Raw genomic sequence first — 18,055 nt, forward strand, 5'->3', positions numbered from 1 at the left:
GAACTGTGTACTTTTATGTAGTCAATTTAGTCAGGCCTAATTTTGATACTGTTTGCTAACCATCATAACTTCCCTTTTATAAATCCAACTGAGTCACAGAGGAGGCAGGAAGTGTTTATTTTATACATGTCATTCCTGGATACTTCCCTTCAACAGTAAGTAGATGGTCCAAATGCAGTACTTTGCATCCATAAACAGCAAAAGGAAGGAGGAAGGACTGAGCAGTTACCTTGCCCATAGCAAGCACCCACTGTGGGAACACCCTTAGGTAGGATTCTATCAGGTAGAGACCCATGTGACATATGTGATGACAATGGACTTCTCGTTTTACTCATTTACCCTGTGGTCGAAATTGCTTTCTCTTTACTACGCTACTCTAGAGAATTAGATTCAAACAGACATGAACCACCAAGAGCTTTTTTTGCAAGCAATTTCATGACTGGTTTTATGTCATTTTTAGGAAATGAGCCCACCAAAATATGGATTTTTTTTTCAAAAAATGACATTTATCCACAGGATTGGTTCATTTTTTATTTTTTAATGAACATTTAAGGTTCATATACAAAAGCTAACAGAGCAATAAGTCAATCATGAAATAAGTACAAGGAAACAAAATGAAAAATAACTTAATTACAATTTCTCACCACTGAAGCACTACGCACTGGCTGCAGCAAGAGGTGGTCAATGTTTCAGCCAGTGAATGCATGGGCCAAATGCCAAGACTATCATCACATCGCTTTTTGTGTTAACACTTCCTTTTCTTCCTCTGATCAGTATTCAGTTGGGTGGGGAGGTTGGGGGGGAGAGAAATGTTTCTCCCCCCCCCAAATAAAAGATTTTTAAAGCAGTTGATTATTTTCCTTGGGGAAATAATTTAGCTGTTAATCTAACATACCATATATTTCTGTTATTAAGTTTATCTGCATAAATATTTGCCTAATCTATTTCTTAATGTAAGATCATGCAGTACTTTCTAATTTCAGAACAGTAAGAATTATCAAAGGCAATTAGTTTTGTACATAAATGCCCACAGTTTCCTTTTTAATGAAAAATGTGCTCTTTGTGATCTTTGTTTCTTGCAAGAGAGTTGGTCAAGTAATAATCATGGAGCATTTCCTAAAATATTTATTTGCTGGGAAAATTTGTATGAAATGACATTTGAAGTATAAAAAACATTGTTAGGTAACACTTGGAACAGTTAAAAATATACTTATCTTGTTTGTAAACTATCAGTGTAAGATACTGAGTATCTGAGTGTCAGAGCCATTGTCTCCTGTTTTTCTAGAAAGTTGTTTGCTTTATTTATCAATGTGACATCTTTGAAACATCTGACGTTATATATAGAAACATCAAGGCAATATTATTTGTACATATTATTAAACATGCAAAAATTTCCTGAAAGATAGTGCCCGAATATGGAAAATCCCTCTGAGCTCAACCTCTCCTTGGTACCATTCTGCTGGAAGTATGGCTCTCTTGGAGTTTGGGAGTGCGGTGGGTTATTTTGGAGAGGCAGCCCCTTTAATCACCGGTTCCCTATTCAAATATGTTGCCCAGTAAACTAAGTTGAAAGTGCCAAACAAGACTGGGAATACAATTCGGGACATTTTGTCAATCTTGCTGATGCTGTTGTAAGTCTTTTTGTTTTCAGAAGTCTTCTCTTCAGAAGGCTTTACTGAAGCTGAAGATGCATTTGAGGTCCCTGCAGGGGTCTGTTCCTTTGGGATGTTGGGGGGGTGGGTCATCTTCCCAGTAGTATAAGCATTTGTGGACTTATTTAATATGAGTTCCCGCTCCTTTTTCTGGAAAATATAATAAGATTGTAAGGGCATGACATTTGCAGGCAACTGTCAACTCATTTTTGAAGATTCGAAAGGTTTATCTCTCAAAAGAGAGATAGAGAAACATAGCTTAGCTCTGGGGAGGGCAGTTCTCTCACAGACTTCTAAGCCTACAACCCCACATGGCCAGTCTTGAATAAAAAATTCTAGAACAGGCAAAATAATTCATGGCAAAAAAAAAATCAGAACAGTAGTTGTCTTTGTTGAGGTGGAGACTGGAAAGGCCTCTGTTGATTGGGAACTGGCATGGTGAAATTTCTGGAGTGCTAGTGATGTTCTCTATCTTGACAGGGATTTGCGTTACACAGGTGAACATGTTCAAAATGCAGCAAATGTATCCTTAATATCCTTGTATTTTACACTATGCAAATTTTTCTTTGAAAGAATCAAATGGTAAATACTGAACTGTAGTTAATGACATACATAAATTTATATGTATATAAATATATTTACTGGGAAATGTACTGTCCTTTAAAATTTACTTTGAAATGGATAAGAATATAAGATGGATTGAGGATGAGTGAATGCATGGATAGATAGATGATAGACAAACAGACATTAGTGACACATGCATAATAAAATGTTCATAATAGAGAGATTTTCATTGTAAGATTCTTTAAACACTGCTGTCAGTTTGCAAATGTACATGATAAAACACTGCAAAAATCTGTTCCATTAATATAGTGCCATTAAGTAAAATTTACTTAAGAAAACACAGGAGAGTAAATTGAAAGAAATATATCAACCATTAAAACTGTGGAAAAGATAACAAGTAGAAAGGAAACACATGCAGCAAGGAGCAAGAAGAAGCAAGTGAAAAGAGAGGTAGAGTAAATGTGGAACCAGAGGCAAAGAGCATGGTGACCACCTGCGGACATGGTGAGGTAAGCCACAACAGTCCTGGGCCAGAGTAGGGACCCTCTGGGCCACTCTTCAGAAATACTACAGCTCTTCCATATACCAGTGATCATGTGTGCATCCACACTTGTCTGCCAGAAGAAACTTTTTTTTTTTTTAACTACCTTGAATGGCTCCCATTTCTTGGTGGGGCCAAGAAAAGAACAGACACTTTAGGAGACACTAAACTGTCCTGGTAGTGCATGTTTTACTTGGGGAGATGAGCAGCAGCAGCACAGGATTCAGCACAGTCACAATGGCTGTAGTGTTCCTGGAGATGTGCCCTGGTCCCCTTTCCAGGATGACTTGCTGCCCAACTGCAGGCAGAGTGGCTGGAAGATATCCTCCAGCGCCAACTCCTTCAAGGTTGACTTCAACGTCTTCCTCCACTGAATGTTGCTCTAAACAAGGTCTGTTCTTTCACTGGTGTTCACTCTTAAAAAATACCCTGCACCCCAAACTCTTAGGTGGCATTTGCCTCTGGAGATCCCAACACGTGACAATGGTGAACCTAGTCTATTTTTCAAGCTCTCTACTTCTAAGTAAAAGTCAGTTTATGTGAGTAGGCTAATACTATGTTTACTAATTCATGTGTACTATCCATGTCTAACAGTGTGACTTGCCTGCCTAAATGCCTTTAGATGCCCTGATGCTTCAACTGCACAGCACCTTTCAGGCCTAAGGGGTAGGATCCCCAGTACCATAGCCCTCTGGAGAACAACATGTAGTCTTGAAGTTGCACAAGACACTGAAGTGTGCTGCTTATTCTAAAAGATCAGTGCTAATTTAGGACTAGGCAATCCGTGTTAGCTTCAACTCTCCCTCTCCTTTCAGGTTTGGATCTATGGCAAGTAGTAACAACAGTGGAGCCAAGTGTGAAAGTGGTGGCTGACAAAGATGGTGAGCCTACATGACATTTTGGGGCTCTCCATTCATCCCTTTCTCTTAGACTCATAGATATGAGCCTGAGGCCTTAATTCCTGTCATAGGCTCCCATCTGCCTTCCTACTCAGATGTGGCTATCTCCAGTCCACTGTCACGTGGCCACCAAGACCCAGCCCTTAGTAATCATTTAATTTCTGGCAACACAATGCTGGGTGTTGGGAAGCCTTCTCTCCCGATTCCATTCATGTTCCTCCCCCCACAAACCTCCTCCATGGCTCCTTTGGTCTTCATCACCAAGTCCAGATGCTTTGGTCAAGAATCCCCAGTCTGCCTCTACAAATGTTTTCCCAGGTCACCACAAATCATCCACCATGGTCAGCTCACTCCTATTCTCCCACTTGGTCCCTAACCCCCAAAACATCCACTCCTGAGGTTGCTACTTGTCAAGGCCCTCCCTCCTGTCCCTTCTCCCTTGAGAGGGCCCAGCATGGATCCTACTAGGCCTTCCTCCAACCAGGGAAGGTGGACTTGGAAATGGGTTTTCCAAGACTGAAACTGGCATGGGAGGGGACTCCTGGGAAGGAGAAAGGAAATTGCTGTGTTAAATGCAAAAAGCAAGCATGAGGCCATCAATGAGACACAGCTGAATGTTCTCAATAAAAAGAGTGTCCTGGGTTGCCATTCCTGATTTGTGGCCCTGGTTGGGAGGTCAGGCCACACAATTCCAGTCTTCTATAATATCTTCCAGGACTCCCTTCATGCTGAGTTCTCATGGACAGATTTTTGATTTTTAAGGACAGATTTTTACTTCAAGTCTACCCTGTTAACTTTGGCCTGCTCTTGTCTCAGAGGAAAAGCTTTACCTATTTGTTTAATGCATGGTATAATTAGCAGTTTATGCTGTGCTGTTTTATTTTCTGTTCCGTATATGTTATTCTCATCTCCCCCAAGGACATGGTTCAGCTTGGAATTCTGTGTAACCTCTTTTCTTCAACTATTCCTTAGATTTAGGCATCAATCATCCTCTAAATACCTGGCATTTAATTGCTTTGAACAGACTAATGCTTTCCACAATTACTGTGTATCATTTAAGTGAACCAAATCATCTCCTCAGTGGAACTGGGTATGTTTTGAGGCTTCTAGGAGGTCACATTGTTCTCCTCACGTCTTTAAAGCCACCCTGCAGAAGATCTACTGCTTTGAAGTGACAAAAGAGTGAACAGAAGATGTATAATTCAAAACTGGACAAGTAATCACTGAATAGACAGGAGGTACTTTAGCAAAAATAATAGGCCTAAGTCTTCGCAAGCCCAAGCCATTCACATGACATCAGACCTTTTGCTTGATCAAAGCGGATGATTCAAAACAAAGTTGAAACAGGACCTCTTGCAATAAGACTTGACAGGGTAGGACGCCTGGGTGGCTCAGTTGGTTAAGGGACTGCCTTCGGCTTAGGTCATGAGTCTGGAATCCCGGGATAGAGTTCTGTATCGGGTTCCCTGCTCAGCAGGGAGTCTGCTTCTCCCTCTGACCCTCCCCCCTCTCATGCTCTCTCTCTGTCTCATTCTCTCTCAAATAAATAAATAAAATCTTAAAAAAAAAAAGACTTGATAGGGTCCTTGAACATAAGGGAAGGGGTTATTTTTTCATTGGCAGGGCAGGGGGGAGATGGGGAGGAGAAACACCTGTCTTGTAGTTGATATTTTATTTCAGGCACATTTTCTCTGGAGGAAGGTGGAAATGAAGGGGGAAAATTTACCTTGACCTTGGCTGCTTCTGATGCTTTTTTGCCATCCCAGGCCCAGCCTCTCTTTGTGAAATAGTTGACGGTAGCAAACTCAATCAGCGCGGAGAACACAAAAGCGTAGCACACAGCTATGAACCAGTCCATGGCTGTTGCATAAGCCACTTTGGGCAGAGAGTTCCGAGCACTGATGCTGAGGGTCGTCATGGTCAGCACCGTGGTCACCCCTGTGGTTGTTAGTGACGGGGCGGGGGGGGAGTGGTCAGGCAGAGAGAATGGAAACAGAAATCAGTATTGGCACCCAGACCCTAGTATAATATCCTTGACCCTGACAGATGAAGACAGGAAAGGAACTGGTTACTTTTATCCCCAGACAGAACTTCCCTCTCTCCTGTTTTCCTAACATTTAACACACTCATAGCATTTATATTGCTTATTTGATTTATCTTATTAATTGGCTCCTTCCTCTAGAATATAAACTGAGGAGGGTAGGAACTGGGTCTGATATATACACATACTTTGTGTCCCTCTTGTCCCGAACCAAGCCCAGCAGAGAGCTCGTGTCCAGGAATGATGTGTTGAATAGGTGGTATTCCTCTGCGGCAATGGGGCGATACCCAACTGAGAACAGGTAATGACATTCATGCGCCACCTAGTGAAGTGTTTCAATAAAATTTGCTATGCACCCTGTGAGTACTGGGCTCAAGGCAAACTGAAGACACAGACTTGCTTTTACATGATTCACCCAACTTGCAGACCTCCAGGAACCGAGCAGCCAAGTGCAATAGAAATACAAGGTCTGAATCTGGATCTCAGCACTTCACTCTATCCAAGAGGGATCAATGTCCACTCAAAGCCCTTGTGTGAGGCGCCTGTGGTTGTCCGCCTTGGCTTCTGTGGAAACTCTGCAATGACCATGCAACAAGGCCAGACTGTTGTAGGGGGACATCCAGGACTGGCAGATTATGAGCCATCTCTCTAGTATCCACTAAGTGCCAGACTGATCTAAGCCACATTCTGGATGGGTGTCATTATCCCAATTCACAGGCAACAAGCTTAAAGATTTAAAAATATTTAGCAATGTCCCCCATTTCACTAGCTGGCAAATGAGAACCCATATTCGGACCCAGGTCTGCAGGACCCTTTGCAGCCCATGCAGCTTCCACATGCTCTGTGCCCTCCTCCTTACTGAAGTTTTGTCTGCATGAGGGTGCACCTACGTGCACGGGGTGTGGGTGCAATGCACTTGTTACGGGTTGAATTGTGTTCCCCCGAATCCATATGTTGAAGTCCTAAACCCCAGAATTTCAGAATGTAACCTTACTTGTAAATACAGCCTTTACGCAAGTAATCAAGTTAAAATGAGATTGTTAGAGCAGGCCCTGATCCAATATGACTTGTGCCACAGAAATGCACACGGTGTGCGAAGACTGGAATTATCTGCCACAAGCCAAGGAGCTACCAGCTAGGAGAGAGACCAGAAACAGAACCTTCCCTCACAGTCCTCAGAAGGAACCAGCTTTGCTGACCTCTTGATTTGGGGCCTGTAGCCTCCAGAACTGAGACAACTAATTTCCATTGTTTAAGCCACTCAGGGCATGGTACTTTGATATGGAGCCCTAGGAAATCAGTAGAGTACCCAGTACGTCATGTCACTGGTGGTCACAGCAGCTGAGTTTTCATCCAACGTCAACTTTCAAAGGTATTTATATGTACCCACTGAGCATGGTACCTGCGTGGAATTAATGCTTAGTGAGAAATCAGTAGGCATCTTTGATTTTTCTTAGAAATCCACTTAATCATTGTGCTGGGGGAAAGTGTTCTGTGCATGAGCTTGAACAGCTTCTTGCAACGTCTTGGGTCCTTTAACATCCCAATGTGCATTGGGAAGCTCCCAGAAGAAACAGAAACTAATATGCAGCATTCTTCAAACTAATTTTTTTCCCCTGCCCACCTGCTAATATTCCCCTGAAGAGCTGGGGGGCACTGCCTGGCCATGAACCAACCTCCACACCCCTTTGAAACATTCCTGAAGCTCGATGAAGCAAGGCTAGTGAAGCTGGCCACGTAGGTAGAGAGATGCTCTGACAGAAGTACTCCTGGGCCATCACTTAGCAACTCCCTGGGCTCTCAGCTCCCTATAGACTACGGGAGGGGTAACATAAAATGCAGGTCGTGGTTTCCTTCTTTGCAATAGTAAGAGCTGAGGCATGAAATGTACCTTACAGTTTAGAAATATGTCAGCATCCATTACCACAACTGACCTGCAAAACTACCTTTAATATCGCTACTCAAATGTGAGGAAGCAAGCAGAGCTTCAAGTTAAGAGTTAAATGCTCAACTATGTCTACTCTGCCGAGGTACCTCCTGAACTAGATCTTGCTAAACCTAATGTAAGTCTTAGGGATGCCAAATGATGTTGTTCCAGATTCTTATCATATATATGTGTATATGTACATGTGCATATCTATGTATAATATATATGCATTACATATATATATACAAATATCCACATATTCATATCATATACCCCATAAATATGATGGTATATATGATATATAGATATGTAATTTATTATTACCATATAACATATGATGGATTGAATGCCCCTTGGGAGTTCATTTTAAAGTGGCACTCACATTTCAAAGAAAACTGCCTGATAACATACAAAGTGGTACTTCGGGAGAAGTGTGAAAATACTGTAGCAAAATCTCACATAAGACAGATTGCCGGCATTTTCAAATCTTATAAAAAAAGCTACCAGCAAAGGCTTTTCAAAATGGAAACAATGATCAAATAGACCATGCATCATTTCCCAAACCCTTGTTGGAGAGCCATCCTAAATCCTAATCCTTACACTGACTTCTTAACTAATTGGTCTGTTTTCCAGGTCACAGAACAGACAGTAGACACTAGGAGTTTGGAGGCTGCTGTTTGGAGGTAGTTAGAAGCAGTCCCAAAACACCTGTGCAGGTCTGGCTTGGGAACACTCACCAAACACTGTCCTGGCAGGGACCGATTCTCTGTTCAGCCAAAAGGACACCTGTGACAAGATCACGGTCATTATGCAGGGAAGGTAGGTCTGGATGACAAAGTACCCGATCTTCCTCTTCAGATGGAAATGAGCCGTCATGATTGTGTATTCGCCTGCAAATAAGCAAATTCATGCAGGATAACCACCTGTCCTAGAATCCTGTCTGTCACTCCTGCTCCCGGACCAGAGGTGGTCCTTCTCTCCACCTTCCCCTTGGAAAACTATTAGTTTGTATTGTTGGGGTGAAGGAGAGAATGGGGGATGCAGGATTTCTTAACTGTCATTTTATAAGTAAGTCTTCTGAGCCACAGCCTCTGAAGAGCCTTTGCTGGTGGATGTTTTTCCTGGGGAAAATCAGATTTGTGTGTTTTCCTAATCCCTGGTCATAATCTGTGTCACTCTCTGCCCACCCCCTCGCTGCTACTGCCATCAGGATTTCAGGATTTAGCCTCTCCAGATAGAACTCAGGACATCACAGAGCCCTGCTGCAGGTGGAGAATTTTTCTCCCTATTTCCCAGCCAGAGAAGGCTGGAAGAAGCTAGGGGTGACCACCCCCCTGCTCCGTGCTCCCTGCCTGACCGAGGTGGAGGGTGAGCACCAGTAGCTGGAGGAGGCCACAGGTCCGGGCAGCCCTTCCCTCCCGCCGCCTACCAGGGAGATTGGGGCATTTCCTTGGCGATGCCCCAGTGCCTTCTCTGGATCTGCCTGGCAGTGTGGGAGGCCCGCGGGGACCTTCCGTTCATTGCTGAGAATGATGCTACCTTGATGGTGAACTGGTAAGGAGCCGAGACGGGCTGCGGTGGGAGGGCGTGTGAATGGCTGTCAGCTGGAGAGGCTCCAGGGCTAGAATTTTTTTTTTTTATTCAAGTATGGTTAACATACAATGTTACGTAAGTTTCAGGCGTACAACATATTGATTCGGCAATTCTGTACATTACTCAGTGCTCACCATGATAAGTGTAGCCACCGTCGGTCACCGTATAATATTATTACAATATGATTGACTGTTCCCTGTGCTGTACTGTTCATCTCTGTGACTGCGCCCTGGGGAGATGGGAAGGCTGCTTTGAGAAGCGGAGGCAGAGTTAAGCTGATCTGAGGACAAGAGTTCTTTCACTGAATTGCAAGGAGTAGACGGTGTGGCCGCGTGGAACTGTGAAGTGGGGAGCAAGGGCGTGAGGCCCCCCTGAAGCAGACCCGGTGGGAGCCATCTATTCAGGGGGCAGTCTGCTGGAGACCAGTGTAGAGCACTGGGACGTCTGAGCCAGATAACACAGCCCTGACGCTTGCTTTTGTAATCAGAGCCCGGAGCTCAGCATGGCCAGCTGTGGATGTGCCCCTGCCTTTTCTCACAGCTGGCTAGATGTCAGAGGCAGAGGGAACCTCATGCAGCAAAATCTGCCCCTTACAGAAATAGAGAGCAAAATTCTCAGCAGTGCCTGCCACACACCAGCAGCGGCAGACCACACTTTCCCCATAGTTCCAAGGCAGGTCAGAGCAGAAAGTGGCTGAGCTGGCTCTGTCACAGCGACAAAGAGGAGGACGAGATATGTCTGATAGCATGGACCGGACCTTTAACGCGATCCAATTTTGCGTCTCCTTAACATCTGAGAAGAGGGGAAATGCCACTTTATTCCTCTGCAGTAGGGTTTGATAGTACTCTCTTACTTATAATGCTTTTACTGTTGTTCTTTTCATTCTGTTTTTTTTTTTTTTTTTTTTTTTGAGTATAGTTGACACACAATGTCACACTAGTTTTGGGTGTACAATATAGTGATTCAACAAGTGTATGCGTTATGCTGTATTTACCACAAGTGTAGCTTCCATCTGTCCCAATACACCCTTATTACAGTATCATTGACTATACTCCTTATGCTGTGCCTTTTATTCCCGTGACTAACTCATGCCTTCATAGGAAACCCCTATCTTCCACTCTCCTTCACCCATTTTGCCCATCCCTTCACCCCCATCTCATTTGTTTTATTTTTGAGTTGAAGGTAACAATATCAGATAATGTTTTTTAAAAAGACCATCTTTTTAGAATGCAAAGAGGCAGAAACCCCATTTACACATTTTTAAAGAACCATATGAAACAATTCCGAACTGTAGCATCCTCCATTAGCATGGCGATTCTTTACCCCACACATCTGTCATGCCACCTTTTCACTGTTCCCATAAGGTCAGGCTACCACCCTCCCAGTCCTGCCAGGCTCTCCCCCTCTCCCCAGGATGCCCAGCACAAGGCCAGTGGGCAGGCTCTGGGAGCCTGTACGTAGAGGGGGCATGCACTCAATGTCCGTGAGCTTCCTGCCAGCTGTGAGTTTGGCAGTGCAGACAAAGAGTGGTGCTGACCAAGGTACGTTTTTGGGGCTTACAACTCATCCCCGTGACAGGGCCCACGCCATCCCTGCTACACTTTTCTTCTCTGCTGTGGAGACTCTCTGTGGCCCTGGAGTCTCCTCTTCTCCTAACAGCCAAGCCTCCTGACTGCTAAGGTTGGGCCTCCTGTGGCCAGGAGTCAACCAAGGACACACGTTGCAGTGCAGCAAGCAGAACACACTCTGTTCTTTTGGACACCTCACCCATTTTACATTAGGTGAAGCCAGGCTGTACTGGGCCTGTGGTACTCAGCCCAGCCCTATGCATGTGAGAGCGAGAGCCCCTTCCTTCTTGGTAAGGCCTCAGCTATTTCTATGCTGCTTGGTTGTGCTTACCAAAATTCAACCCCTGGGACTGAACTGGCACAGAGACTGCCGCCTCTGTGTCTCAGTGCTTGAAGCAGGGGCTGTGCTACAGAAGCAGGTTCATGTGGCTTCCAGGCAGAGCATGCAATCACAGGGGTGTGCTCACACGAAGGCAAACACACCTGAGATTATACCTCTTATTGCCCTTAGTACTGCCAGTCACTGTAGCTGGTGCCTCCGTGTGCCACTGCAGGGACTGGGACCCGAACTGGAGGGCTCTTTGTGGCCAGTACTGGAGCTGTGCCCCAGATTGCTAAGTAGAACTGAGGTGAGCCTGGGGGGCATCCTTCCCACAAACATGCCACAGGAGCCCTGAGCTCTCCCAGGTGTGGCATTCTGCATTCACTTGGGTCTCACCTGTGCTGGTGCTGATGTTCTCCGTGCCCACCGTCTGCCCCATCAAGTGGTACTGGTTCAGCCTGGAGCCATCTTCTGCCACCACCACTGACTTAGTGGTGCCATTAGTCCAGACATAGACAACTTCAGAATTAGGATATGCATCTGTATGGGGTGGGGGGGAGAAGGTGGTAGAAACATGGAATTATTTTCTGCCTGGCACAACCAAAGATGTTTATAAAAGTAACAAGAGAGATGACTGGAAGGTCAAAGTTAAAGGACCTGAAGAACGCACAGGGTGGTCAGACCAGGGCAGACGTCACCACTGTTCAGGTCCTTTTCATTTCAAAGATCTGAGTGGTCAGCAATCAGTGCCTGGTGCTTCCTAGGATGTGTTTTCTCCATAGGGTACACTATTGCATGGACTGAGACCACAGTGCTGGGGGCTCTCCCAGCTCTGTGGTCTTGGGCAAGTTACTTATGCTCTGTGTCTCAGTTCTTCCATCTGTAAAATGGGGCGGTAATAGCAGCTACTTCTTAGGGCTCCTGCTATCATGATACAAGCTCCTTGATGACCTAATGCATAGAGCACATGAGTGGCACCCGAGTGCATTAGCTATGACAAAGGTTCCACATTTGCAACTGGTACTTCTTTCCTGTTGTCCAATTCTGTCCTTGTGGGAGGGTGGCATGGTAGGTAAGACTTCCTCCCCCTGCTATCATGCCTATGACTGTTACCTTATATGGCAAATAGCACTATACAGATGGAGTTAAGGCTATGGGCCTTTAAATCAGAAGATTATCCTGGATTATCCCAGTACACCCAATATAATCACTTGAGCCCTTCAAAACAGAGAACTTCCTCCAGCTGGAGCCAGTCAGAGACCCAGCTCAAAGAGATGTGAGGCATGAAGTACTTGACCGTCATGAAGATGGAGGAAGGGGCCACGGAGTGTGAGCAGTGAGAATGATCCCCCCAGGTGACAGCTAGCAGAAAACAGGGACTTCAAACCTGCAGCCACACAGAACTGAATCCTGCCAACAACCTGAATGAAGCTAGAAGTAGATTCACCCCCAGAAAGAAATGCAGCCCTGACAACACTATAACTCTGGCCAATGGGACCCTGCACAGAGACATCAGGCAAACACATTGTATTCTGACCTATAGAACTCTAAGACAATAAAGATATTGTTTTCTTTTTTCTTTTTTTCCAGCTTTATTGAGATATAATTGACATGTAACATTGTGTAAGCTTAAGTTGTACAATGTAATGATTTGATATATGTATAAATTGTGAAATGATTACCACAACAAGGTTAGTTACACATGTATTGCTTTAAACTGCTAAATTTGTGATAACTTGTCATGGAGCAAAAGAAAACTAGAACAGGTAGATGGAGAACAAAGACATAAAACATGTAACAGGTGTGTTAATGCTATAGAGAACTACACACTATTTTAAATGGCATTGTCTGGAAAGGCCTAACTTAGGAGACCCAAGAAATGTCCAGGAGCTGGCCATGTGGCCGTCAGGAGGACAAGCAATCGGAGGAACGGGTGCTACAAAGGTCCTGAGGCGGGAGCGTGCCTGCAATGCCTGAGAAGCCAGGCAGGCACTGTGGCTGGACAGGGCAGAGGGGAGAGGGCAGAGGAAAAGACCAGATAAAATGGTGCCTCAAGGCCGTTTTAAGGCCTCTGACTTTTGCTCTGAGCTAGTCAGAAAATACAGAGGTGGCGGTGAGGGGTTAAGCAAATAAGTGACATATTCTAACTTATGCTTTAAAAGGATCCATCTGGCTGAGATGGGGGAATAGAACGGAGGTGGGAACCAGACAGAAACGGGAGACTGCCGAGGGCAGTATTAAAATAATCCAGGTGGAAGATGATAGTGGTGGGCAGGGGCAAAAAGAGGAGAAATTAGGGATACCTGTTAAAGGAAAGGGTCATCCAGTCGCTAATGAATCATGTGAGGTGTGAGAGGGAGAAGGTGGCCGGGCTGGGCATCTGGACAGGTCATTTGCATGTGGGAGGATGGCAAAGATTCTGGAAGGACCTGGCTTTGGTGAAAAGGCAGCAGCGCCGGTGCCAACGTGTCAGAGTTGAGACCTTCGAGGGCTTTACTTAGGGATGCTGAGCGGACAGTTACACGAGTTAGTTCATGGGAATGGTCCCAGGTTAAGGATGTGACTGAAGCAGAGGCTGGTGAGATCACCTGAGGAGTGCTGGTGGAGAAAAGGAGAGGGAGGAGCATGCCTTTCTCGGGTGCTGCAGGGTCTAGAGTTTGAGAAGCTGAGGGGAGAACAGCAAACCACTGGACCAGCAGGCACTGCCGTGGGAGGGCACCGGGAATGTGCTGTCCGGGAGGCCTGTGTTACAGGCTTCAGATGATGGCTCAGGAGTGGCCCCAGGGCCTAGCAGGATCTGGTCACCCCGGCAAGAGCAGTTGGCTTTGAAGAACTGACAGGCTTATTTGTTCCAGATGTCTCTTGAGGCCCCTGGAGGAAAACCAGCACACCTGCCCCGTAATCAAGTCCATGAGTCTGAACAGATGCCACATCCAACCACTCTGACACCTTTTGAACAAAGCTGTATGCTTGCTCCTAGCTACTTAAACAGAGCACGACCCTCACTCCAGGTTGAAAGGAACCATGCACCCCCCCAGGTGAGGAATCTGTAGATGTCTCTGGAGATGAGGGATCAACTGCAGAGGTCTGCTGCCCTTGCTGGCAGGGGAGGCCTTAATTAGGAAAACATGCCCTGCAACTCTCCACGAGGAGGGGCTAGCTCACTGCACCATGAAGGACCCCTGGAGCAGTTAGGCTGAACCAGCAAAACTATCCACTTAGATCAGAGATTTTTAACAGATAGAAGCCAGGAGAATGGTCTCAGGAACAACCAAGAGTCCTACTAAAAAGTGTGGATGTTTCTTTGCTAATGTACATCACTACCTTTTCTTCATTTATGTGCAAAAGAGTACCTGTAACAGTTGAAAAATAATAAAATCAGCATCTTTGTTGAAACACTGAACTTAATACAGAGGAAAACAGCAGAAGCTTCAAAACCCTCTGTGCATGACTCACTGAAAGCTCACCTCCTCCCTACAAGGTGGTATTCTGAATTTTATGATAACCACTGCATAGTTTGCTTTGTGGTTTTACTTTCTGGGCAGAAGTCACTAAACGAAGCTTTTTTTCTTTTTGGATTTGCCTATGTTTTCTTTGTGAAATTTGTTCATGTTTTTACCCATTTGATTCACGTTTCCTTTATATATTCTGATACATTTTGTTCTATGTGTTACACATATCTTCAAATTTGTGGCTATTTCACTGTGTTGATGGCTTTTTTTCTTTTTTGATAAACATTAGTTTTAGCCAAATTTATCCATCTTTTCATCACTCTGCATCTTATTTCAGAGGCCCTCCCTGTTCTGAGGTCACACTATATTACACGTGCATTATCAAAGTTTTAATGCGTCATCCTTCACCCTTAGGGCCTTAATCACCAGGAGTTGATTGTATTTATATATATCTTCCAAACAAAAGGCATCCAATGGCATTTTCTCCGTGTGGTTTTCTGTGTTGCCACCAACCTCATCAAGCCGTCTCTCCCACCCAGTCACTTGCAGACTTTGCACTGCCAAGTAGGGTTTCCATCACACACAGGTCTTCTCTTTGCTGGATCTTTCGCTCTGCTCCCTTTTTTTGTCCTGTTCAGAAGATGCCAATAGCTAGAATGGTCAGGTCCCCCTCTTTTCTTCTTCACGGGACCCTGGCTATTCTTGGTCCTCTGCTCACCCAGATACATGTCGGAATTGGCTTCCTTAAAAATACTCCGATGAGATTTATATTGGAACTGAACTGGATCTATATATTATAGATTATATATGGGAAGACATGACATCTTTTTCATCATGGACATGATGTATCTCTCCACGTATTTAGGTCTTCGCAGTGAAAGTGCCTGACAATAAGCTTTTCTGATTGTAATATAAGCACCTGATGTTAAGCTTTTGATTTCGGAGGCACTCCCTTCAAAGACATCCCTCTTGATCACACTGCCAGCTACACAACTAAATAAAGAGCCAGGCCGCCCCACCCATGAGGTTCCCCTTTTAGAAAGCTTGGGGTGACCTAGATAGCTGGCCACTGGAGTCATCCACTTTTCCCTTCCTATGCCCTAATTCTTGCTCTTGTGTTTTAAATTTGACAATAGTAACGAGTGAACCTGCCAAACCCTTGTCACCCCAACCTAGACCCCTATAAAGGAAGAACCCTAGGTCTGCGCTCTCCCTTTCCCTCTTTCTACCTGTGACCTTGCCGTGTGGCTCCAGGCATGCGGTGTACCTTGCAGGACTTGTGAATAATATATGTTTTTTTCAAAGTTCCCTAATGGTTGTTGCTGAGGTGCATCTTGCAATCATTATGAGAACCACAGGGCTAATCCCAGCACAGCATTGGCTCCACTCAGAGAAATGTCACTACGAGTAATATGGCCAGGCAAATGCCGAGACATTCCTAGCTGACAGCATCACTATTGATAGGCTGAGAAGTACCCAAAAGAGTCTTCTATATTGAAATATTTTTCAATAAGGTTGTATCATTCTCTATCCTTTGCTAGATGTTCTCCCCCTAGATGTGGGATACTTAATAGTAGTCTTTTCCAATAACCAGTGCACCCTGTCCCTGAGCAAAGGTCAAATGGTAGGCCAACTTATCAGAAAGTTGCTTAACAAGGGTGGGGTCAGAACCATGAGAATTACTGATATAATTCTGATATTTATCTGCATATTATTGATATGAAAGGGAAGTAAATAGACTGTTATAGCAATTGATGAAATATCATGGATGCTAGACTTAACTCACATTGCAGGTAAATGTTGAGTGGTATTTTTTTTTTTAATTAACATGACCTTCTATTTTCAAGTTTTAAGTAATATAGAAGTGTATTTTTCACATGGGCAGCATTGGAGCCCCCCGACACAAGTGCTTCCTGTTGTAATTTCCCTTCTCTACTGAGGAGATGGGTGGCTCTGGGCACTGAGGATGTTCATGGGGGCTAATGATGCCCTGCGCCTTGGCAAGCTGCTTTCCAAATGTCTGGTCATAGGCACCACTGGGCATATGCTAAGACTGTGAAGGTGCCCTGAGTTCCACATAAATAACACTGAGATTTCTATCTCCTTCCTACTGTGTAAATGCTATAGGACCCTGAATATTAAAGAGCTGTGGCAATCAGACATGGACTAGAGCAGAGCACCCCGCTGGATTCTGGCCAAGGCTGTGAGTGTGGAGCACAGTAGATGGTGATAAGATAGGATCCCCTGGCTTCTTACTGTCCCCAGACTGATTCAGGCCGCTTCCGTTTCTATTGTCCTGTGCACTGCCCTGTATCTTATTCCCAGCTCATCTGCCTCATACTGGGGAGAACTGCTGCCCTGTGAAGCTGTCCCCCCACCCTCCCCGTGGCTACATTTCCAGTGAGGAGGGCTGCACATGTCCCATTAATACCTCCTCATTCCATTTCCCAATCCCCAGGGGAGTTGTGAGTCTGAACTCTGGTCAAGAGAAGGGCCTCCCCGCTAACCCTTGGGAAATATGAGTAGATTGGAAAATGTGAATCCTGAAGCTCACAAGGGAATTCAAATTTCAAGGCAACAGGTCAGAGTGACCAGGGTCAGTTCTGAGAGTTAAGAACATCTAGGAAACAGATGTGTCTACAAAGAATATAGAACATGGGAAACAATGCTTCCCTTGTGGAGCTGTCTACTTGGTGCCTAATCTGCTCAAGAAAGAAGGGAAAGGAAGCAAAGAGCATATGAGAGTCAGGAGAGAAAGGACATCAGGACACATGGAGCATTCTGGGATGTGGTAGAGGTCTAGGGGGCAAGTGTCCCCTCTGGTGGCCTGGAGGGAGGCCGAGTGAGGAAGTAAGGATACAGATGGGAGGCCTGGAGTGGTGGAGGCACTGAGGTAGGTGTGGAGACTGGGACAAGCCTGTGGAAGGCACAGACCCCACGCCATCTGCTCTCCTGACTGCAGTGCTGGACATCACTTTCTATGGGGAGATTGGAGATGGCACCCAGTTACAGATGGCACTCCTTGGGCCCTGAGGCTAAGTGTTATGTTGACCAGGGAGGTATGTCTGTGCTGCAGGGATCACTGGCTGGGGACAAGGCTGGCTCTGGTACCTGCAGACTCGCTGGACACACAGGCCTCTTTCTCCAATGTGTGTGTGTGTAATAATAATTATCTTATAATAAAGACCCAATAATAATTTTAACCAGATAAAAGTTACTTAAAATCACAAAGTGATAGATGAGTGTCACAATGCATACTAATAATTCACATCATCTTACTTTTAAAACTGTTAGGAAGTATTATATGTTTATTGATAATGTTAATTGCATTAATAATAACAACAAGAGGCAGTGTGACCTCTGGCATGTCAGTGCAGCATTGGTGAGTTCTGCTCTCTTCCTCAAATTAAGGGTGGAATAAATGATCACTCATGTGCATTTCATCTTGGGTATTTAGCAGCACTAAATTCTTCTCTTTGTGTCAGGTGCATGGCAT

The 18,055-nt window shown here is 44.9% G+C and overlaps 1 protein-coding gene across 4 annotated transcripts in view; it reads right to left on the bottom strand.

Moving 5' to 3' along the window:
- Positions 1–517: 517 nt before the first annotated feature.
- Positions 518–18,055, bottom strand: part of GABRA5 (gamma-aminobutyric acid type A receptor subunit alpha5) — a 93,474-nt gene continuing 75,936 nt past the window's right edge. For all 4 annotated transcript variants that reach the window (XM_027570991.1, XM_027570992.1, XM_027570993.1 and 1 more), the window contains exons 8-11: positions 11,504–11,647; positions 8,362–8,514; positions 5,383–5,594; positions 518–1,802 (exon numbers count right to left, since the gene is read on the bottom strand). In XM_027570991.1, the coding sequence (XP_027426792.1) occupies positions 1,500–1,802; positions 5,383–5,594; positions 8,362–8,514; positions 11,504–11,647 (812 nt within the window). In that variant the 3' untranslated portion in view covers positions 518–1,499. The remainder of the gene's footprint in view (positions 1,803–5,382; positions 5,595–8,361; positions 8,515–11,503; positions 11,648–18,055) is intronic.

The sequence above is a fragment of the Zalophus californianus genome, chromosome 6, assembly GCF_009762305.2.
Source record: "Zalophus californianus isolate mZalCal1 chromosome 6, mZalCal1.pri.v2, whole genome shotgun sequence".
NCBI classification, from domain to species: Eukaryota; Metazoa; Chordata; class Mammalia; order Carnivora; family Otariidae; genus Zalophus; species Zalophus californianus.